This window comes from Cydia amplana, chromosome 19, assembly GCF_948474715.1.
Source record: "Cydia amplana chromosome 19, ilCydAmpl1.1, whole genome shotgun sequence".
Classification (NCBI taxonomy): Eukaryota; Metazoa; Arthropoda; class Insecta; order Lepidoptera; family Tortricidae; genus Cydia; species Cydia amplana.
In genome coordinates, this window is record NC_086087.1 from 589244 (window position 1) to 613565 (window position 24322).

A 24322-nucleotide genomic window follows, 5' to 3' on the forward strand; every position below is an offset into this window, starting at 1 on the left:
CACCTCCGTTTAGATACCTACACTACACGCAAATTTAGTATAATTTTTATGTATACATAGATAAGTATCTCAAAAGACGTAGAAGATAAAAGGTCACAATAACTAAATAAAAAATTGATCTGTCGTGAAACTATCCAGTAGGTAGACAACTCATTCTGCATAGGATAATCCAATATTCAGTTATATCGTACTTATTGTAAATTCCTTTATTGTTTTAAATATTTACTTTCTGTACCTACTTGCGTTATGCTGAATAATGTTTTGAAGTAAATGCGTGTCTAAACTAAATGCGTGTAGGTATACCTACTTCAGCACAGTCCGCCGTGCGACACAAAACATTTTTTTAAATACAATTATTAGTTAAAAATGGTTGATAAGTTTATTATTCTATATAGTAGAATAACTGGGCTATTCACATGTATTTTTTTTTAGAGCAGATCCTCATAGTTTTAATTATGTAGAGGATTTTCAAAAAAAAAAGTGTAAAGATTTTTTTTGGATTTTGAATTTCTCGATTATTTTGTATGGGTGAGTGAAAGTTTAGTCACAGAAATGAATTCTCCATCCTCAAATTATACGAAAAAGACACCAAACTTGATATAGTTGCTAGATGTATGCAGATATAAAATTTAGAGTGAGGCGCGCCGGAGGCACTTTTCCCCCCCCTCCCCTGCCCACCTGCTGGGGGGGACCTCTCGGCAACCGGGGTAAATCAGCTCAGATCACCCCCAGGAACACCTGTTCCAAGCGGTTTGCTTTGTCTCCAAAATGCAAGGTCCCCTTAGAAAACGGGATCTTAGATCTAGTACTAGATAATGTCTCTATCAGCAGGCGGGGCTCTAGCCCTCTCCATGCTGGTGGCACATGGGCGTGGCCTTAAGGCGGGGTCGGTAACTCGGTAGAGCCGGTCACCTCCTGTACTCCTTATAAACAAGTATAACGTCTCTATCAGTAGGCGGGGCTCTAGCCCGCTCCATGCGCGCCATGCTGGTGGCACATGTGCGTGGCCCTAGGGCGGGGTCGCGGTACAGCAGCCTGTTGCGACGGACGCCCACCAGGAGGACGAAGTGGCCGGTGAAAGAACCGCCGAAGCATCGCCTGTTTACGGAATTTAGAAAATTACTAAACATTAATTAATACCTATACTTAGAAAGAGTGGCCCACAAAAGTTTAGATGGTCGAATGATTTAACAAGAATAGGAGGTAAATGGATGCAAACAGCAAAAGAAAGAAACAAATGGAAAGCTATGGAGGAGGCCTACGTCAAAGGACGAGTTGAAGCTAAAGTTGATAAATCAAATTAATATATGTTATGTACCAGCTTCAATAATAAAGGCTAATTACAATTACAATTACAATACTTAGCATGTGCCGCGGTCGCACGGCGCGGACGCGGCGCTGCGTCGCGCTGTGTGTTTGGCCAAGCCTTTAGTGTCACTTGCATCATACCAGTAATCCGGGGTTAACCGGTAAAACCTGGAGTTACCAGTTACCAGTACAATTTGACACTGGGTTAACGGTTAAACCGGTTAACCTCAGGTTAGTGGGATGGTGCAAGTGGCGCTTTAAGATCAATGTGGCTAATTCCATCATAGGGGCTATTCCATCCCCGAGCGTATATTTCTTTGATTGTCAATTGTAGGAAATCTGTTTTTGATTGCTGAAACTAAAAGCAATCGCTGTTTTGTCGATTATCAATTTTGTTCGTTGTTCGAGAAAAACGCTAGTAGACGGAATATACCCTATGACGGAATTAGCCACATTGACCTTACTTAAATTTGAATTTTAACACACCATCCATAGTTACTCAAAGAAATTAACTAGGTTGGGTGGTACAAGAAACAAAGATGGCGCATCTCACCTAAAATCGGCCTTCAGCTTGTTGTGTTTACAGAGATCACACGACAATAGGCCGGCGTCGATCAGCAACAGCGCCGGGCCGTGTCGTAGATGACGCACTATGGCGTCCATTGGCAGGTGGCCTTCCACCAACTCTATGCCTGCCGCGTTTGCGGAATCAAAGCGTTGAGAGATGCGGAGACGGTCCTATAGAACAGTTAACCATACTGTAGGCAATACGAAAATTTTAGGTTTACTTATAAATAATACTTACACACTATGGCGTTACTCATTAACGGCTGCTAACTTAATCAGTTGATGATCATCGATTGTCCCTATCTGTCGTTATGCCATAGAGAGGGACAAACAACGATCATCTGCTGATTAACTTAGCAGACGTTTATGAATAAGGGGGTTAGAAAGTAGATCAACCAAGTCTTTCTGGTCACTTAAGTAGAGTCCAGATGAGCTGGGCAAATCAACTGATTTGATCAGGAAAATAATTGGCGCGAATTTCATCTAGCGTCCATACGTACACAAATTTAATCACCAATTTGCATTCCATAGATACTAACTTTTGTGTCCGCACCTCCTGATCGGGGAACCAAATTGGCGGTTGCATCCGCACGGCCTGATTCGATCGGACAATTTCATCAGATAGGCGAAAAATTGTCTTGTCTGGACTCCACTTTAATTGTTGCCATGGTCGAATTCCCCTGGGAAATCCTTATAACTCTTACTAAGCATGTTGTATAGTAGAATTTAATACAGCATTTCTTTCTTTTCACAATGTACCACTATATTTTTCCCTGGACAATCGAACAACACAAAGAAGAAAAGTAAAATAAATAAAAATAAAATAAAAATAGCCTTTATAACTGAAGTTTTGTAACATTAATACTATATCTACTTAAAAATATACCTTAAGGTGAGTTCGACTAAGATCGGACACCGGGTAAGATCGTATGATTCAAATTTCTGCCTGTTGCGGGGCTTTTTTTTTTAATACAAATACAAATAAATACAAATAATTTATTGAGAAAAGTATAGTACAGTGGTTGCTCTTAAAGACTAATAATTGATAAAGACAAGTGATTTACAAATGCCTGAACTAGGATTCCCTGTGTTTCAGGCAGCAAAGGACAATATTAATTATTTATTACTTATTCACTTAATTATAAACTATAGGTATGGTACACAATATAAGTCTTATTACCTAAACAAAAAGTGGATTCTTAAGTACCATTAAATATCAGAGTACAGTAGATAATCATTTTACGACTATTAGTAAGTTCTCTGTATCATCGTACGTCATTTTTTGAAGGGCGTTGCTATTGTATTTATTTGCGTTATTGCGTTTGCGGCGTTGCTATTAAGACGTGTCTTATTTGTGTTAAGTAAAATTGCTTGCTGGACATTTTTGGTCAAGTACAGCATACTATTTTCTGCATCAGCAGAATTATAAACGGGGCCAAAGTCAATATTGCGTAAATCATCTCCAAGTTTGTTTATATTTAAACAGCGGCGAACATGATGTTTGCAGGTTTCGACATCGCATGCTTTAGACTCTGATACAGAGAAACTATCTAGGTCAGAAAATATATGCTATTGTTCATAGGTAGTTAAACTAATGAAAGTGAATGAAGTGCTATAAAAGTATGTGAAAAGTTAGCGCTCCTAGGCGCCTTCATAATCTATAGAGTTTAAATACCTTTTTTCGGCCATTTTTCTAGCTGGGCAGTCGGCTTCGCCTGTTTGGTGGTTGCATGGTTTCTTGTAGTACGAGCATGTTGCACATTTTGGTGCTTCGTCCTTTTTTGTGCATTCCTTAAATGAGTGACCCGCTTCTCCGCAGTGGCCGCAGATGTTAGTCTCCATTTTGCAGGTCTTCGCTGCATGATTGTAAAGCTGACATTTAAAACAGCGCGTAACCAAGGTGAAATCCCTAACAGGGCACGATGACCAATTCACAAAAACTCTGTCGTTCGTAATTAAGGCCTTGCGTATCGCTCCAGAAACTTCAATTATATAATTACAGGTCTCGGCGTCCTTTTTTCCGGATTTGTGACTGAGCTTAGTGGAAGCCATAAATTTTTCGAGCGACCAATCTTGTAATTTATCGGCTAAGTTTTGATGGAATATGCACTTGAGGACTTCTGGTTCCTGCATGTCCGCGGGAACTCCAATGACTACAATTCTGGGCTTGCGTTTTTGTGGCTCGTCAACGGTGAGTCCAGAGGTCATAAGCTGCGCCGATTGCTTGAGTTTTATTACGTCTTCTTTTGAGTCAGTGCTTATCACTACACCGCCGTTTTTGATCTTGCGCAACCCTCTCACGAGCAGCTTCATTACTTCGGGCCGGATAATCTTTTGAACGAGAGATTTTGTCTCCTCACTCGATTTCAACTTGTCAACCGGATAGATTGCGACTGAGCTAATGTTAGACGGTTGAACGTACCTCGTTCCATTTTTCTTAAGGGCGTCGGCAAACGATACAGGTTCCGAAACTTGTCGGCTGGATTCCTCAATTGACTCCTTTAGTTCTTGGATGCGTTGTACGAGGTCCATTTTTTCCTGATGCGCTTGGCGAGACTGATATGCTTGGACTGCGTGGCTTTTTAGGGATTGGTATTCAATAGCCATTTGTGAGGCTAAGTGGCTCACGTTGCGACACAAGTTGTTAATTCTGATCTTCTGGTCAGTGTTAAGTTTACCTTCTGCAGATGTGGAGCATACGTCGTGGAGGTTCAGTTCGATCTTTTTCAGCCAGGTCTGGATGTCACTCGTGGGAAATACCTTCGGGGGCTCTTCTTCCTGCGGCATGTTTGCTGGTGCGGGCCCGGGCGGGCCGGGCTGCGGCGTGGGCGTCGAGGGCGGGCTGCGGCGTGTTAGTCCACTCCGATTAAATGGACTATTCTCCGACATTTTTCGCTTACACTTGTTTACTACACTTATACATTATACTGTAGCCGTAGGTCGGGGTAGATGACTAATGACCCAGATAATGCACGATTGTAAATGCAGACAATCACGAAATTATGCACGTGAATAATTAATTATTTTAATAAACACGTCCGATCTCATTGACGGCTCTTGAGAGAAATCAAATAATGCTGGCAAGGTGATGCAATGCGCTGTTTTGCAATGTGTTTTGTCCCGGGACACAAGGGAAACCCGGGTCCCGGGAAACAGGCAGAAATTTGAATCATACGATCTTACCCGGTGTCCGATCTTAGTCGAACTCACCTTACCCTTAAGTAATTCAAGACAAATAATGTTAGCAAGAACTTTGCGGTTTGTATATTTTAATGAATGAATCCTTACCTTATCAATGATATTCCGGTAGTAGTTGTGTTTCCTGTGGGCCTCATTCACGCCCATCATGGTGGTGTGCATGCAGTGTGGGATCTCAAACCTGAAGACAAATATAGCCGGTTTTGGTACTTGGAATGAACCTAAATGTTCATAAGCTAATGACCCTAAATGTTTTAGGAACCAATTAGTTCTAGTAGCCTACATAATGCTTAATTGTTGTTTTTACTTAAAATTGATTTTAATAGCCTAAATATTAAATACTTTATTACTCCAATTTGTCTAATCTGTGATTTTACTACAGAAATTGTACAATGCTAATTGATTGGATAGTAAAATGGGCAATTAAACCGTCAGTTGAATATCTTGGATATAAAACACTACTCACACTATTTAGCCCAAATATCCTAAAACAAATCATAAGATTCATAAGCCTCTGCAGTAAGAATACTTATTTTTAACCTATTTCAAATGGTTCTTTACTTACTTCTTTAACAAATAACACAGATCAATGGTCCACGTGATTTGTCCGAAGCCCTCCTCCTTGCAGATCTGCTCAAACTTGTCTAACAGCTCCCGGCGCTGTGCTGGGTCCAGCAGCATTGTGACACAGGCCACACCGCAGTCCCATGAGTACCGCTGAGTGAAGTGCTCCACCTCATGCTCAGCATACACTGTGTATTCAATTTACGAACTTCAAAAAAGTTTAAAAAATACAGACTACTATAATCTTTATGGCTTGGAAACCAGAAGGGCGAAATATAAATTGAATAGTAAAATTAAAACTTTGTGTTTATTATTAAAAGGAACTTGCTACTGTATATTTAGTGTTGGATTGGTAGGTATTTGAAATAGTAAAATTAAACTTAATTGTTTATAAACAAGTTTGTTTACTTACCATCTTCCGCTGCAGAACCCATTTCAATCAGACTTTGTGCTGGAGTAACATTAAGGGGGTACTGATAATACTTGTTAATTAACTTAAAATATATTTAAAAACTTTAAAATATGGAAAATATGCTAAAAGAAATACATTTTCATTAGTCATACATTTCGCCGAAAAGATCCCGTTTTGACTTTTGTTTCTAGGCAATGACAGCAATATTCCGATTTGCATTGGGTTAGGTTTTGCGTCCATTTTGTAGCAATCGATTACATGACAATAAACATTTTCCTTATAATCTTATCTAATATAAGATACTAAACCAGGTTTAACCCCTATGATTTTTTGTATTGTTTTGATTTTAATAAAGCATTTCATCTATCCCACTCCTTCAGTTATCACACTAGACTATGCGTAAAAAGAAAAGATTTACCCATGTCAAAATTGCGTTTTGATACTACACGAATATATTAAAATGTTGCATAACGCAATGCAGTATTTAAACGGACTGTCAATGTGACATGGACATTCGGCATTTAACAGCTGACTCGTGCGAGTCGTGCGTATTTTTATTCCAATAAGATTTATATTTAGGAAAGAATAAATAAGCTGCTCAAACTATGGCGTTAAGAAACTCAGTTTTAAAGTTAGCTAAACTAGGACGATCCAGCAGTCACATGCGACTACGAGTGTTAAGTACGCAGACGTCTGAAAAAATCAACGAAAGCGAAAAATCTAAACAGACTCATTTCGGCTTCGAAACAGTCGATGAGAAAGAGAAGTGGAAAAAAGGTTAGTGTAAGATTAAAATCCTCGACTTTTTAATTCTTATTACCTACACTTTCTCTTATAAATGTCGTAACTATAGCTGTATCTTTACGTAAAATTAAGTTTGATAACCAATAAAATATACTACTGAGCATTACAAAAGTAATCATTTAATGTAGTTTGTATATCTTCATAAAGTTCGAACTAATAAAGTGAAGAAAATCTGTAAGTTTTGCAATACCGACATCATATTTGTTTTTCAGTGCACAATGTATTTGAGACGGTAGCAGAGAAGTATGATGTAATGAATGATGCCATGTCGTTGGGCATCCACCGATTGTGGAAGGACATCTTCATGCAGCGCCTGGCTCCCACACACGGGACCAAGCTGCTAGATGTTGCTGGTGGCACAGGTGTGAGACAGTAATCTATTTAATTTTATGCTTATTTTAATTGAAAGTAAAATGGAAGATTCAAAAATGCAACCTTTCAAAGAACTGGTTTTGAGAAACAAAATAAATCCCATACCACAATAAAAAGGCAATGAATTGTGTAGCTAAGATGAGATAGTCTTATTAATATTCAATTGAATTAAATTACAGGGGAAAAAAATATCTTATGAAAAATTCACTATTCTCTTTGTATTGTCATCTTAAATATAAGAATAACTATTTAAAGGATATACATAAATGGTTGTATTTATGTTCATTCTTAGATTGCTTATTTATAATTCTTACACAATGGAAATAATTTGAATTGCAAATTAATATTTATTCAATTACCTATGCACAAAAACTGAGTTTCACCTTCATATGGTCAAAAGTTTTTTAATTAAGTCTGTTTATATTATTCTAGCAAATAACTATCCCCAATCCTATCTACTTATCCTATTTTAGTGACTAATTATGTTCTTGGGTTACAGGGGACATTACATTCCGGTACATAAACTATCTGAAGAACCTGGGTCCTGCCACAGAGGGCAGACGGAGTGCTGTCACTGTCTGCGATATTAACCAAGCAATGCTCGATGTGGGCAAACTCAGGGCCCAAAGGTGAGCAGTGATGTCATACTAGTATTTGATTAGTGTACTGTAACTGCAAACCATGGTTTGCGAGCCCCATGCGATTCTTTGAACCTCTTTAACCATTTTCTTGGCAATCTATTTTGCAAGTTGCCTTCATAATTTTACACCCTGCATATTTTTAGACAGGGCTACACGCCAGAGTCATGCGGAGTGGACATTGACTGGGTGTGCGGAGACGCTGAGAAGTTACCGCAGGCTGACGACAGCTACACCGCCTACACCATCGCCTTCGGCATCCGGAACTGCACACATATTGATAAGGTACAGTAACAACAACATATGTTGATGTGTAGATACCAGGGGCCCATTTCTCGAACGGTATTAGTCTAATACGAGGGGTGTTCAAAATATTCTCGGTATGAGAATGAAAACAAACAAGTACGAAAAGTTTGATATTTTTATTTTTCAATATACTCCCCCCCTATGTTCATACACTTAAAAGATCGATCAATTATTTTTTTTAATCCCTCGTAAAAATATTTTTTATCTTTCGTGTAAAAATGCTCCTCCACTACCGCCTTCAATGCTTCATCGTCAGAAATTTTATTTCCACGCAGATCCTTTTTAAGATTGGGGAGCAAAAAGAAGTCGCTGGGGGCTAAGTCCGGACTATACGGTGGGTGAGTAACAGTTTTAAACCCACATTCAACAATAGCTGCCTTGGCAATATGAGCAGTATGGACGGGGGCGTTGTCATGCAGAAGCAGAATACCTTTGGTTAACTTTCCTCGCCTCTTTTCTTTAATTACATCCTTTAATTGACGTAGAATGTTAGCGTAGTACTGTCCTGTGATATTTACACCTTTTTCTTTATAATCGATTAGTAATACTCCTTCACAATCCCAAAATATCGTGGCCATGACCTTGCCAGCTGAAGGGATGACCTTGAACTTCTTGGGATGAGCTGAACCCTTAATGTGCCACTGCATGGACTCTTGTTTACTCTCTGGGTCATAATGATGAACCCAGGTTTCATCTCCAGTAACTATTCTTTGCAGCACCTCATCAGGACTTTCACCGCACAGGTCAATAAAATCGGAACAACAAGCTACACGCATGTCTTTTTGAAGCCGAGTCAGCATTCGCGGAACCCATCTTGCACTTACTTTTGACATATTAAGATGGTCATGTATAATATCATGTACGGTACCAATAGAGAGATTGGTTACTTGTGCTATAGATTTTACCTTCACTCGACCATCTTCCAATATAAGTTTTTCCACTTTATCAATATTTTCTTGTGAAGTAGCTACTACAGGCCGGCCAGGTCTAGGGTCATCTTCAATACTCTCCCTTCCGCGTTTAAACTCGCTTGACCACTTTTGAATGGTAGATAAAGAAGGAGCAGACTCACGGTAAACACAATCCATTTCCTCTTTTATGGTTTTTTGATTTTTACCCTGTTTTGTCAAGAATTTTATCACGCATCGATGTTCTAATTTAGTTAACATTGTCAATTCGCACATGATGTTCATGTTTGTTCAGCAATTGCAGAAAAACAAAAGACTATCTCGGTTCGAAATATACTTTTTTTTAATGTCAATGAACAAACCTCAGCGGCCAGTAACGAAAGAAATTTTAGAAGAGGTCGTAAGATATCAATACCGAGAATATTTTGAACGCCCCTCGTATTATTAGTGTGTTGCCATGGTAACCCATACGATTTGACAGTTCGTGGACTAATAATATTAGTCTAATACCGTTTGAGAAATGGGCCCCATGTTGATGTGTAGACCAGTTTCATGTGAATGGCGTGTCATGAAAGTTTTAAGATTTATATGGTTTTTGATTAATAGGCTTTAATCGTTTAATCTGTCAGCTCCCACGGCTCATATATGAGCCAGAACGCTTATGGTGACGTCATATCGTGGGATTCGACAGGTTAATCGCAAAAAAAATGTCGAGTTCAGGTTATTGCCAGTGTCAACTCCATACATCAATTTTCCTGCCAAACCGCGGGTGATTTAGTAGTCGAGATCTAGCGTCAAGTAGTGGATTTATCAGTACCGCTATTAGACACGAGATGTCGCGACGAACGAAATCTAATACTCAACAATTTTCAGCTAAAAATTATAACCGAATCTCTATTTTCAACTCCTTCTGCTTGTAATATTAATTGTTGAGCAATACACTTTTCGTCAGACGCGACACTTATGACATCTAGCGATAGATCCGCTACTTGGACTACGAGATAACCTGCGTTTTGGGCAAGAAAACTGTAGTATGGAGTTGTCACTGTATGCTTACTCAGGTACACAGACAATCCAACCTCTAGACATAGCATAGTCGCGCTACCCCCTCTGCCACATACGGTAGCGTTACTCCATCTTCGAGTCAATCCCGTGCCGTGATTGGTCCGTGTCTTTGAACGGACCAATCACGGCACGGGATTCGCTCACCTCGTCCCCCCGCTCCCCCGTATTTTTGGCAGCATCGGTTTCATGAAAGAATTGGCCTAAGCTCAGTCTAGAGGTTGGATTGTCAGTGCTCAGGTATAACACGATGTTCTAGGTGCTAGAAGAGGCGTACCGCGTGCTGGCGCCGGGCGGCCGCTTCATGTGTCTCGAGTTCAGCCATCTGCCCAACAAGGCTTTACAGTGGTAACACTCTAGCTAAACCACAGAATAAATAATAGTACTAAGTACAGAAGACTCGCTCTCTAACAAAACGCTTCTGTTACGATCAGCACAGATATGGCCGCTAGGTGGCGACAGCGCCACGCGCGGCTTATGGCTTTCCCCAAAATTGGGGCCGAATGGATGTACTTTTAGCTACCTGTAGCAAAGCGACGAAATCGCGGAGTGAGACACGCCTGGCTAAACTTGTACATATACTTGGTCAAGCAGATCTTGTCAGTAGAAAGAGGCGGCAAATTAGAAAAATGTAGGCGCGAAGGGATATCGTTACATAGAGAATTTGAATTTCGCGCCTTTTTTTTACTGACAAGATTTGCTTGACTAGCTATATATGCCTTTATTCTCTATGCTCTATTATTGCGCTACAAATAAGATCGTGCCAGACATCCGCGCCAGGCTACAAAAAATTCGTCATATAGGTAAAGCTGTAGTACCACGATCCCGACTATCGGGTCGTCCGGCCTGGGAACGAAATCATAAAATACCCGATAGTCGGGTTTTCGGCACTGAACATGTTAATTGCAAGTGACTGATATAATACTTGCACTGTTCGTATTCATTTTTAGGGTTCCGTACCCAAAGGGTAAAAACGGGACCCTATTACTAAGACTCCGCTGTCCGTCCGTCCGTCCGTCTGTCACCAGGCTGTATCTCACGAACCGTGATAGCTAGACAGTTGAAATTTTCACAGGTGATGTATTTCTGTTGCCGCTATAACAACAAATACTAAAAACAAAATAAAATAAAGATTTAAGTGGGGCTCCCATACAACAAACGTGATTTGTGACCGAAGTTAAGCAACGTCGGGCGGGGTCAGTACTTGGATGGGTGACCGTTTTTTTTGCTTGTTTTGCTCTATTTTTTGTTGATGGTGCGGAACCCTCCGTGCGCGAGTCCGACTCGCACTTGGCCGGTTTATTTCTCTTCAGTCCTAATAATGACTTGACAGACTGAACCATTTTTCCAGGGCGTACGACCAATACTCGTTCCAAGTGATCCCGGTGCTGGGGCAGCTCATCGCGGGCCAGTGGAAGCCCTACCAGTATCTAGTCGAGAGCATCCGCCAGTTCCCTAATCAGGTCAGCCCTCTTCAACTTGAACACTATGACCTAAGTCTAAGAGCGCTTCCACATTGTCCGATCCAACATCAGATGACCTTCTTCTACACACGATGATTAAATGAATAAAAAAGCGGCCAAGTGCGAGTCGGACTCGCCCATGAAGGGTTCCGTATTTAGGCGATTTATGACGTATTAAAAAAAAACTACGTACTAGATCTCGTTCAAACCAATTTTCGGTGGAAGTTTACATGGTAATGTACATCGTATATTTTTTTTAGTTTTATCAGTTAAGTTACAGGGGGGGGGGGGGGGGACACACACACACACACATTTTACCACTTTGGAAGTGTCTCTCGCGCAAACTATTCAGTTTAGAAAAAAATGATATTAGAAACCTCAATATCATTTTTGAAGACCTATCCATAGATACCCCACACGTATGGGTTTGATGAAAAAAAAATTTTTGAGTTTCAGTTCGAAGTATGGGGAACCCCAAAAATTTATTGTCTTTTTCTATTTTTGTGTGATCTCTTAATGCGGTTCACAGAATACATCTACTTACCAAGTTTCAACAGTATAGTTCTTATAGTTTCGGAGAAAAGTGGCTGTGACATACGGACGGACAGACAGACGGACAGACAGACAGAAAGACATGACGAATCTATAAGGGTTCCGTTTTTTGCCATTTGGCTACGGAACCCTAAAAAGCATTGTAGATATGGAAGAGCAGTGTCTTCTGGCACAGGTTATTTTGTAAATTACTCACAGTAGCATCGTAAGATTTGAAAGTAAGGTAAGGTTTTACAAAATACCGAAAAAATTTTTATTTTGATATTATCAAACGATCGTTGGTCTTGTTTTCGATTTTAGGCCTGGGGCCTGTAAATTAGTTAGGGCCCTATCACACTGGCGATTTGCGAGCGAGGCAAGCGCGCAACGGTTTCGCCACGAGCGCGCAACGTATTTTCAAAGAATCCCAGTATCTTTGTACGCAGCGAAATCGTTGCGCGCTCGCCTCGCTTTCAACTCGCAAATCGCCAGTGTGATAGGGCCCTTAGTTACCTCATGAAACTATATTTAATTATTTTTGGTCAAACCAAATTGTCAGTAAATAAGAATAAAGAAAACTATACTATACTCATCCTTTTCTTTTGGGTGCTAGTATCAGTGTAAGACAAAGATAGTATGTTTATCTCTGTCTATGTTTGAAATGAGACAGTCCTTTGATAAACTATACCATAGAGAAAAAATACATAGAGTGCTCACTCCATACATCAGTTCAGACTATTAATTTCAGTGTCTACATCTAGCATCGAGTAGCGGAACTATCAGTACTGCTACTTGACAATAGATGTAGCACCGACCGGAAAGTCTTTTATCTCAACAGCATAAGACTTTCCGGTCGGTGCTACATCTATTGTCAAGTAGCAGTACTGATAGTTCCGCTACTCGATGCTAGATGCTAAGTCTTTTTGGTACTAAAACTGATGTATGGAGTGAGCACTCTATGTATTTTTTTCTCTATGACTATACTTTCCATTCCAGGAGAAGTTCAAGTCCATGATCGAAGACGCCGGCTTTAGGCAGGTCACCTATGAGAACCTCACCTTCGGCGTCACCGCTATACATTCGGGATTCAAGATCTAACCAGGGAACCCATTTGACCCTTGGAATCAAGGCAAGAGGATCTTTAATGACGTGGCGGTTTAATTTGAGACTTATAGGTGAACCAGGATCTATTGAGGTTGCGCCATGTTGCGGAATTTCACTGGAACTAATTTTTTCATACTACACTGAATTGTCACCCTATACATGAGAATAACAGCGCCCTCTTGACAATTATCATATTATACAGGCATCGGAGTTTTTATCGCATGGTAAGACTAATAGCAAGCTATGGAGTCGACATTTGCCATAAATGTAAACTCTTATTCATACTCATACTCATGATTAATTTTATTTAATATGAGAACAGATTACTAAATAGTTACTACGTATATATAAGTTTAATTTATTAAACCTCATTTGTTGCAATAAATGTATGTTTCAATTGGGCGAGTTGTACTTCACAACTCAAGCACACTATAGCAGATTTTTCATAGTCATATTGTAAATCGTTGTATGGCTCTATCCATGCCAAAATTGCAGCTATTTCTGGGTTAGGCATAATATATTCCTCAACGTATTTACCACATACAGATATAAATAACTACTACGTTTGCAATCACCAGTGTTTGACACATGACAAATACTAATCAATTTTATCAGCGGTCAGTACCTACATGACATTAGGTCTTTCGCAGCGATGTAGTTTGTATAGTTGTATGTTAAAATAGTTGAAGTTATGAATTCATAATGTAATAGAAAAATATTTTTTTATATAATTCGACTAAGATAATCAGGCATCGGAGTTTTTATCGCATGGTAAGACTAATAGCAAGCTATGGAGTCGACATTTGCCATAAATGTAAACTCTTATTCATACTCATACTCATGATTAATTTTATTTAATATGAGAACAGATTACTAAATAGTTACTACGTATATATAAGTTTAATTTATTAAACCTCATTTGTTGCAATAAATGTATGTTTCAATTGGGCGAGTTGTACTTCACAACTCAAGCACACTATAGCAGATTTTTCATAGTCATATTGTAAATCGTTGTATGGCTCTATCCATGCCAAAATTGCAGCTATTTCTGGGTTAGGCATAATAATTAATTATGGAATATTCCTCAACGTATTTACCACATACAGATATAAATAACTACTACGTTTGCAATCACCAGTGTTTGACACATGACAAATACTAATCAATTTTATCAGCGGTCAGTACCTACATGACATTAGGTCTTTCGCAGCGATGTAGTTTGTATAGTTGTATGTTAAAATAGTTGAAGTTATGAATTCATAATGTAATAGAAAAATATTTTTTTATATAATTCGACTAAGATAATATACACGACCGACCGCTCTAAAGGCATTTTAAGATAAATTAAATAAATGAATATGAGTATGAATAAGAGTTTACATTTATGGCAAATGTCGACTCCATAACTTGCTATTAGTCTTACCATGCGACAAAAACTCCGATGCCTAAAGATAATATACACGACCGACCGCTCTAAAGGCATTTTAAGATAAATTAAATAAATGAGTATGAGTATGAATAAGAGTTTACATTTATGGCAAATGTCGACTCCATAACTTGCTATTAGTCTTACCATGCGACAAAAACTCCGATGCCTAATCATATATTACTGGTCAGGCTATACCCAAACCACTTTCTTACATGACCATACTGTATTGATATGATATTCGAAGTATTTATTATTTAATACATTAGGACAGAGAAATATAAATAAAGAAAGAGTGGTAACTCCATACATCAGTTTTCATACCAAAACGAGTTATTTCGTAGTCGACATCTAGCGTCAAGTAGCGGACATTATCAGTTCTGCTAGTTGACAATAGATGTAGCGGCAAACAAAAGCTCTACAACAACGACAATTTTTAGCTAATATTATAACCGGAAGTCTACTTTCAAGTACTTCTGGTTATAATATTAGTTGTAAATTGTTTTAGTAGTACATTTTTCGTCAGTAGCGACAGGTGTGACATCTGGTGTTAAGACTGTCAAGTAGCGATACTGATAGTTCCACTACTTGACGTTAGATGTCGACTACGAAATAACTCGCGTTTTGGTAAGAAACTGTATGAAGTTACCACTCTTTCTTTACTTATACATATTTCTCTATGATTAGGACCATTAGGTGTAGGTAGGTAAGTGTAAGAAGTGCATTATTGATATGTCGATAAACCTTGCACTATGAGACTGCAATCATGCAGTGGTATTTAGAATGAAAGTTTCCGAAACTTATGAAATTTCTGCAATGTGTTATTCATATTACACTTTTTGTGAATAAAAGCTACTTTCATGTTACTCTGGATACCATTTCAGTTACTATGGGCTTACAAACAAGGCATATCAGACAACCAAATTTGTGTCCAAATGTACCTAATTATAAATAGCTTTAGGGAGTGGTAATTAACCTTTTGGACGCCAATGACCGATATATCCGCACCGTAGGATCAATGCCAAAGACCGATTAATCAGTCACAGACCACAGAACAACATATACCTACCTACATGCATATATATGTGTCGCAGTACGATAGAAAAAGCCGTTATATAGTTATAACCCTAGGGATATAATTATATGTCGTAACATAGTTATACGAAAGCTATTCATTACTATCTTACTAGGAATATAACTATAATACGTCTTTAGTTTAGTGATATAGTTATATAACTGGATTAAGTTTAGTGAAATAATTGTAGGTAGGAGTGCGGCAGTGCGGCGGAGGTATAGTTATATCCCTAGGGATATACTTATATGCCGTATAGTACGTATTATAATCATATTCCTAGTAAGATAGTATATCTTACTAGGAATATAACTATAATACGTTTCTAGTTTAGTAATATAGTTATATTACTGGATTATTTTCAACTAATTGCAACCAACAAAGTTGATTTTGTAATAAAAATAAAAACAAATATACTTACTGTTTTCTTTGATTCCCTGGCAGATTTATAACCATTTAACCACATTAGTCAAATTTCAATTTAATTCAATTCAATTCAAAATATACTTTATTCATGTAGGCCTAGCAACAAGCACTTATGAATAGTAATTAGATATTACATAGGTACATAATATTATCTTAATCCAATTATCTAATTAATATATCATAATATTATCTTAGTCAAATACCGTATTATAATCATATTCCTAGTAAAAGATATTACTATCTTACTAGGAATATGATTATAATACGATTATACGGCATATAACTATATCCCTAGGGAAATAACTATACCTCCGCCGCACCGCCGCATTCCTACCTACAATTATTTCACTAAACTGAATCCAGTAATATAGCTATATCACTAAACTAAAGACTTATTATAGTTATATTCCTTGTAAGATAGTAATGAATCGCTTTCGTATAACTATGTTACGACATATAATTATATCCCTAGGGTTATAACTATATAACGGCTTTATTTATCTTACTGCGACATATGCATAAAGTTCAATTTCAGTTTTGACACTTCGGTGACGTGGCGTCAGCGTGACAGCTTGTTGGCGTCGAAAAGGTTAACACATTCATTGCCACCCAGCAAAGACATCCGCGCGGCCACAATTTCGTCATATATAGTAGTTTATGCAACAGTGATATAATAAGGGTTCTTAAAATTCAAGGGTCGAAGTTACAAAACGAGACGTAGTCGAGTTTTGTAAAAAAAGACCCGAGAATTTTAAGAACCAATTATGAGCTGTTGCATACATTACTTTTTCTATGACAGCTGCAGCAAAAAAAAAAAAAGTTTTTATTAAAAAAAAGAGTTATTATAAAAAAAAAAAATATTATTTTAAAAAAAATTGAGTTATTATTTAAAAAAAAAAAGAGTTATTATTTAAAAAAAAAGAGTTATTATTGTAAATGAAAACATACCTCTTTCAATCAAGATGATCGGAACTTGTATCTTTAAAAAAAATAAAGCAGTTGTATTATACTCATAAGATGACTGCTAGCAGTCATCTTATGAGCCTATAGACAAAGCATTCAAATGACATTGCTTTAGATATCACTGTCAGTCATTTAATTGACACATTTAAGTGCTGGAGTAGAAAAAAGCTGTAGTGCCACGATCCCGACTATCGGGTCGTCCGGCCTGGGAACCAAATCATAAAATACCCGAGTCGGGTTTTCGGCACTGAATGTGTTAAAATAATTATAAGAAGTCATCATCTTGCTATCACCATTTGGATAGTTGCCTGTTACTATAAGTATTTCCTGTATTAAGATTTGTTACAAATAAAACAAACCAATTTTTTTAAAGGAATTTATTGAGTCCATCAAACTGTGTCGGCATGGAATGCAGAACCTAAATTACAAGTACATATACATTTGTGATATTACAGGCCTCGCCTAGCGCTCGGCCGTCTAACATACCTCCCGCTTGCTCAGAGTAAAGACCAGTCACACACTCGGCGTAGCATGCTAGTTAGCTAAACTATAGGGCGGGAAGCGATCGCTTCAGGGCCTGTAGGGCTAGCACAAGTGCGCCGCGACAGTATCGCACGCTAGATAGACTACCCCGCTCATTACTAATAGGCTAGATGAAAAGAAAATAACATAAGGGCGCCTCTTATTAAACGCAGTCTTGTATAGAATGAAATCAAGAAAATTGCCATAGTGAGGGTAAAATATGTATGTATACCTATGTATAGTTGCCTTACAATATTTTTTTAATAAAATCTTAAGGAATCGAACGGGATCATTTCTAATTTTCTATCATTTTAGAAATTAAAAAATTACAACTGTATATTTGTACCTTTTTATCAATTTATTTTTTGTGACCAATTTATTGCGATTGCTCATTTTCTATTTATTTAACTAATTGCTATAAAATAATTCATCATTAGTACAAGTTACAAAGGCGGGTAGTCTATCTCGCGCGCAAGTTGTCGCGGTGCACTTGTGCTAAGCCTACGGGTGTAGAAACATCGAAAAGCAAGTGTTAGGGAATCGCGAGGGGCGAGGGTAAGCGATACAAAGATGGTACACGGGATTTTAACAATATTCATTAATTTCATTATCACTACCTGACTATATCATTGTGTTATAAAACTAGTCAGGCTGATCATATGTCAAACAAGAAATACAATTCTGCTAATAGGCCATACCTACCTACAATAATCTATTCTAACCCTATAAAACTCGCCTATTTAAATTTGAGTGTAGGTTGTGAGCTACTTTCTACCACAACACAATTTTATTAGCAAAATACCACTAACCTATTGACCTAAAAGCTCGACTCATATTTAGAGAAGATAATTATTGAGATAATTATATGAAAAATACTGATACGTCTGATATGCAAATTGTAATGTTTTTTATAACGGATAAATTTCAAGATTTCGTTGTCTCGTTGAAAGTGAATCTTATTGAACTATAACTTCATAGCAAATACGTATATTTAACCTCGAATATCGATTGTGCTACGACTATACTCGTCAATTAGTCCCGACACGGTCATAATAGCCGAGTTGTCGCCCAAGAGGCGCCAAGGAAATGATTCTTGGCCGCAGCTCAAAAGGGCCAAGGCGCTAACATTGTAACATGACCTCAGATCGATTTAGTATTGACACTTTATAATCGATTGAGCCCAATAAAAATAACAATGACTATAACAGCTCGTGTGAGAATCTGCAATATAACTAATATAACATTGTATCAGGGCACTGACCCAGTTATAAGGGCCAACATCGAACCGAGCTGAGAATTGGGTCATTGAGCGATTGACATCAAAAGGTGATGTTCTAAAATGTGTTAGTTATGCTTTAATAATTGCGAGCTATCCTTTTGACTATAATAATTAATAAAATCAAGTTCAACTACCAGTGGCCCGTTTCTCAAAAGCTTGTAACTTGTAATACAAGCGGATGTGTCACTTTTTGACAGCTTTTGTTAGAAAGGGACTTCTACTTGTATTACAAGTACCAAGCTTTTGAGAAACGGGCCCCAGCTAGGTGAAATATTGAAGAAACTGTTTCTTAGCCGCACCACACACTTATTCTGTGACCATAGAAATATTTCCATAAAAAGGTGTCATAGACAATGTGACCATGAAAATGTAGGTTCTGAATTTAGAAATCAATTCGTGTGGTGCGCCTTGATGTAGATAAAAGTTAGAAGTATAAAATCCCATAATAACATCCATGTTGTCGCCGCGAGTCGGTGCTCGCGCCGGCGCCGCTCCAAAACAAATACTATCTATACTCCAATAGTACCAATTCAAATTTACAGTACCAAGACTGTTTGGAATGCGTCTCAATTATTCCTAATACATCTAAAACCGCAATAAGTTATAACTTATATACTGAAACCAATATTTTTTAACTTTGACTTAATCAAAATCCTTAAAAGGCGAAAACTGAACATTCCGCCCACCAAAAAGGACCATAATCTTAGTTACAAGTTTATTTTAACTTATCGCGACTAATAGTCAAGTGTCAAAATAGCTTTGAATGAGTGAATGTAAATACAAATAGACCAGCTTCATGACACTGACTATGCACATAATTTAAATCAATAGTATTTGGAGTGACGCCGGCAAGGATAACTAAAACTTATAAATATCCTTAAATTCATTGGTACCTACACATAATTTTACTTAATAAAATCAAATACGAAATGACCGTTAACGATTAACATACGTTATAAAATTCATAAGCATCACAATGAACTCAAATTAGTTTTTAATGATTATTTATAATGACAATAGTAATTAATAATTCATGAATGTAATATTCAAAGGATAATGATGTTTAGTAGGAAAGGCAGACTCGCAGAGTTGTGTGTTACAAGCTTTGCGGGTCTTGCCTTTTTTAATCAAAGTTACGTAATGGAGGTTGCTGCCGAGTTGCAAAAACGTTCATTAATTCTAATGGCTCAACAGCTTGAACTCGGTTTTTGGGGAATCCAAGTGTGTATGAGCCATTAGAGGTAAGGTACGTCCGTGCAACGCTGGGTCCCTCGCCCGCGCGGCCCGTGTGCACTCAACAGAAATAATTATTTGCAAAAATTTCAAAATCATACCCAAAGATCCGTGATCCTGGTCCGGTCCAATCCGATCCGATCCGGTGCACGATCCGAAAGTTTTTAAGCAAGTCCGAGATCCAAAAATCCTTTGCAACGATCCAAAAATCCCGAGATCCGATCCTTCGGTACGATCCAAAAAATCCCGAGATCCGATCCTTCGGTACGATCCAAAAAATCCAAAGATCCGATCCTTCGGTACGATCCAAAAATCCAAAGATCCGCGCAGAGTGCATCCTATCCGCGATCCTATGCCCTCATCCAGCAAGCAACTCCGAGCCAATCCAATCCACAGTGGATGAAACAAAAGAAAACGCTTTTAGTCATACAAATCGTCATCATATCCCGCGAGATACCTCCTGACTCCACTTTAAAAAATCGAAAATTTTATTTTTAAAATTTACTTTAAAATATCACCAATTTCTAGACAAATAAGTACACTGCAAAACTCAAAATCCTTATTTTTGTTGGTCATTCCTGAAATCTTAATAGTGTGTTAAATAAGTATCAGTCAACTTATAAAATATGTTTGTCTGTGTGTCAGGAGGCAAGTCGCTACACATTAAGGTAAACTTATGCTAGTCGCCGCGCCGCGCCGCCGCCGTCGCCGCCGCTGTCGACACACATGAACAAGGGTCAGGCACCTGTTCCGCACAAAACACCACTATGATAAAATTACAACTCTTTCAAGTCCCAATGTTATCGGCTCGGTAGTTTTATAGGAAACAGGCCCTGGCATCTATTCACACAGATATGGTTATATAAAAGCAGTCAAAAATAACACTATTTTTTTGTAAAATGGTACATCATGAGTTTTTATTTATTGTGTTTATTGTATCATTTCACACTAATGCATCTACGTTACTCAAAGAAAAGACAAGACTTTTTGTTACGAGAAGAAATAATTGTAGCTAAATAGGGGTTTTTCTACATGATAGAGATGAGATAAAATTTCTACATTACGGTATTAAAATGGATTTAGACATTTTGTAACTACGTACGAGTACTATGTGAATGGGCATTTTTTTTAAAGTGCATTAAGGATAGGAAAGAAAGGAAATAATACAAGTGATAATTAATGCAAAGTAATTAACTGGTATGTATGTACAAGAAATGCTAAAATTAGTTTCGTTCTATTAGAAACATGTCAAATATAATAATTATGTGATGTGAAGCAAACTAATGGAAAGGATGAAATGTTTATTTTGAATTGTGTATCAATTATGATGACAAATTGATAATCTTACACTTAATTTAGCGTGTTAATGAAACTTTGAGGTCTCTGTACTGTATACTTAGCTGTCTTTGTGTCCTCGATCAAAAGCGTAGTGCTTGTTGTAATGTGTTGTAGTGTTAACATACATCATATATTGATTTGTTTGATATGCCAGATACTAAAATGATAGATGGAATGTTTCAATCTGTTGAACCCACAGACAAGACATCCTCTAGACTGAGCATAGTAACGCTACCCCCTCTGCCACTCATACGGTAGATTTACTCCATCTTCGAGTCAATCCCGTGCCGTGATTGGTCCGTGTCTTTGAACGGACCAATCACGGCACGGGATTCGCTCACCTCGTCCCCCCGCACCCCCGTATTTTTGGCAGCATCGGTTTCATGAAATAATTGCTCTAAACTCAGTCTAGAGGATTCCTAGTCTATGGTTGAACCGATTCGTTACTAGGCGGGGCCACACAGAACAAGGCATTTCTATTGCCACGCGAAGTAGCTCGGTCGGGGCACAGAATAAATAATAGTACTAAGTACAGAAGACTCACTCTCTAACAAAACGCGACTGTTACGATCAGCACAGATATGGCCGCTAGGTGGCGACAGCGCCACGCGCGGCTTATGGCTTTCCCCAAAATTGGGGCCGAACGGATGTACTTTTAGCTACCTGTAGCAAAGCGACGAAATCGCGGAGTGAGACACGCCTGGCCCCAATTTCACCACGGTGACAGGTGCGACAATTGTAAAACATCACTGTTGCTGACGTCACTGGCATCCATGGGCTACGGTTACCGCTTACCATCGGGTGGGCCGTATTCCTGTTTGCCACCATCAGTGTATTATTAAAAAAATATATATATATCGGAAAAAAACAGATATTTCTCTTACCAAGTTCCTGACAATTGTCACAAGAAACACGACAATTGTCACATAATTCCGACACAGAACTCATTTCCTGTCAAGAATTGCCGACAATTATTTTAAATCTTGTGACAATTGTCAGAAACTTGGTAAGAGAAACGTCTGTTTTTTCCCATATAATGAAGTTTTTTTTAAATAATACACTGATGGTGGCAAACAGGAATACGGCCCGCCCGATGGTAAGCGGTAACCGTAGCCCATGGATGCCTGTGACGTCAGCAACAGTGATGTTTTACAATTGTCGCACCTGTCACCGCGGTGAAATTGGGGCCTCGGGGTAGATATGTCACTCACGGCTCTATTGCGAGGCACGTCTCCGTCGACCGAGCCGCTTCGGGCAGAAATCTCGCGAGGCAGGTCGTTTTGTGAAGACTCTTAGTATTAAAATCGGGACAAAAGCACGCCGGTAAGGAAACTTTCCAATGGGGTTGGCAACTGTCAAAGGTTTGCATAGATGGCGCTATCATAGCTTGCCAATTTTTCTTTGAGATTTGGCTGGGCTGGCATCCAGAAAGGCTAAGATGGCTGGCTCTTTATTAGTTTGTCACCATGCCTGTCACTTTCTAACAAGTAGGTATGTAAGCGCGAAAGTGACGCATGACGTGACAGGTGATAAAAACACGACCATGATACCGCTGCAGATCCAGGGCATTAATGTTTTTGGCAAAAATTTAATTTTTGGTACAAGCTTTTATTGCTGACTGTACTTTTCTTACGACAGACAACTAATACTCATCGACACAATTCTAAAAACCCCTAACACAATTAGGTTGCGTTGTTTCATCACAGAGTTCCTATGGCCACTCCTGTCTCCATCATCAGATCAGTTCGACAGTACCATATTATTGTATTGTCATCAGAACTACATACAGCTGCCAATTTTCATGACGCTACGATCCTTGGAAGATGGTTAAATTAGTTACCTTAGATTCCATTACATAGTTACATACAGGTCGACCTAATAAAAGCTTGTTAAAAAAACATAAATTTGACACATTTCTAGGGATAGACTGGGCAAGCTATGACGGCGCCATCCGCTAAATACTTCGACCGGCCAACCCCATTGTACTGTCATGTTTAGTATGTGGGATATAAGCAGGGATCGGAACCGGTTTTTTGCAAAAACTTAGAAATAACCATATTTTTCGAATTATTAGGGCGAGCGAAGCGAGCCCTATCACTATTCGACAAACTATGCATTCTTGTGGTACACTTTACGGAAAAACTAATGCACTGTTAGGTTTGAAATTTAACATAGTAATTTAAATTCATGTCTAGATGTGTTATCAAACATAAAAATATCATTTTATAAACCTAAAAAAATTAAATATTGTAATAACACTTTGTATTACTACTAGCGCCATCTGTTGGCAAAATAATGAATTAACCTTCGTGCTAATGTTAATTATTTATTTCTCTAACAGATGGCGTTAGTAGTAAATAAATAAATAAATATTGGACGTTGTTATACAAATTGACTAAGCCCCAGAAAAGCTCCAGAAGGATTATGTGTTGTGGGTACTCAGACAACGATACCTATGTGGTGTTTTCAATTTCAATAATGTCGATGGCGCTTACGCCATTAACAACGATGAATACAAAAGTGGGTTAACATTTTGGATTCAGACCCTCCTCGCTTCGCTTGGTTTGATTCCCAATTTAGCAATTAAGTTTCTGTGAATACCTACTAGAACAATCAATCTTGCTGTATATTCACTGAGGAGGTCAATTTACTCGTATGTTTTGTGACGCTGATGAACTGATCAGTCATGTTGTGTCAGCAAACATAAATCGGGTATTTTCAGTTCGAGAAACAGTTTTGGCGCCATTCATTTATTACGTAAGACGATTTTGGGGTGGAGGGGGGTCGAACATATCTTATTTTTTCAATTTTTTTCTTACTAGGGGG

General features: G+C 38.3%; 2 protein-coding genes across 2 annotated transcripts; one reads left to right on the plus strand and one right to left on the minus strand.

Annotated features, from left to right (window-relative positions):
* Window positions 1-831: 831 nt before the first annotated feature.
* On the minus strand, window positions 832-6135 carry LOC134657261 (protein GUCD1). Its single transcript, XM_063512839.1, has 5 exons — window positions 6050-6135; window positions 5639-5825; window positions 5164-5254; window positions 1862-2046; window positions 832-1098 (listed from the first exon to the last, which is right to left on the minus strand). Exons 1-5 carry the CDS (start codon window positions 6069-6071, stop codon window positions 909-911), a joined length of 675 nt encoding a protein of 224 aa, XP_063368909.1. The 5' UTR covers window positions 6072-6135; the 3' UTR covers window positions 832-908.
* Window positions 6136-6607: 472 nt separating this feature from the next.
* Window positions 6608-13267, plus strand: LOC134657257 (2-methoxy-6-polyprenyl-1,4-benzoquinol methylase, mitochondrial). The gene is made up of 7 exons (XM_063512835.1): window positions 6608-6826; window positions 7066-7215; window positions 7725-7854; window positions 8010-8148; window positions 10399-10487; window positions 11491-11602; window positions 13130-13267. The coding sequence occupies exons 1-7, from the start codon at window positions 6655-6657 to the stop codon at window positions 13229-13231; spliced, it is 894 nt and encodes a 297-aa protein (XP_063368905.1). The 5' UTR covers window positions 6608-6654; the 3' UTR covers window positions 13232-13267.
* The last annotated feature ends 11055 nt before the right edge of the window (window positions 13268-24322 follow it).

Excerpts from the sequence above, each read along its gene's own strand:
- LOC134657261 (XM_063512839.1), bottom strand. The coding sequence starts at position 6,071 with ATGGGTTCTGCAGCGGAAGATG. Across the intron at positions 5,826-6,049 it reads GGGTTCTGCAGCGGAAGATG|TGTATGCTGAGCATGAGGTG; the intron begins GTAAGTAAACAA and ends TTGAATACACAG. Across the intron at positions 1,099-1,861 it reads AAGCTGAAGGCCGATTTTAG|GCGATGCTTCGGCGGTTCTT; the intron begins GTGAGATGCGCC and ends TTCCGTAAACAG.
- LOC134657257 (XM_063512835.1), top strand. The coding sequence starts at position 6,655 with ATGGCGTTAAGAAACTCAGTTTTAAAGTTAGCTAAACTAGGACGATCC. Across the intron at positions 6,827-7,065 it reads GAAAGAGAAGTGGAAAAAAG|TGCACAATGTATTTGAGACG; the intron begins GTTAGTGTAAGA and ends TTTGTTTTTCAG. Across the intron at positions 10,488-11,490 it reads CCCAACAAGGCTTTACAGTG|GGCGTACGACCAATACTCGT; the intron begins GTAACACTCTAG and ends CCATTTTTCCAG.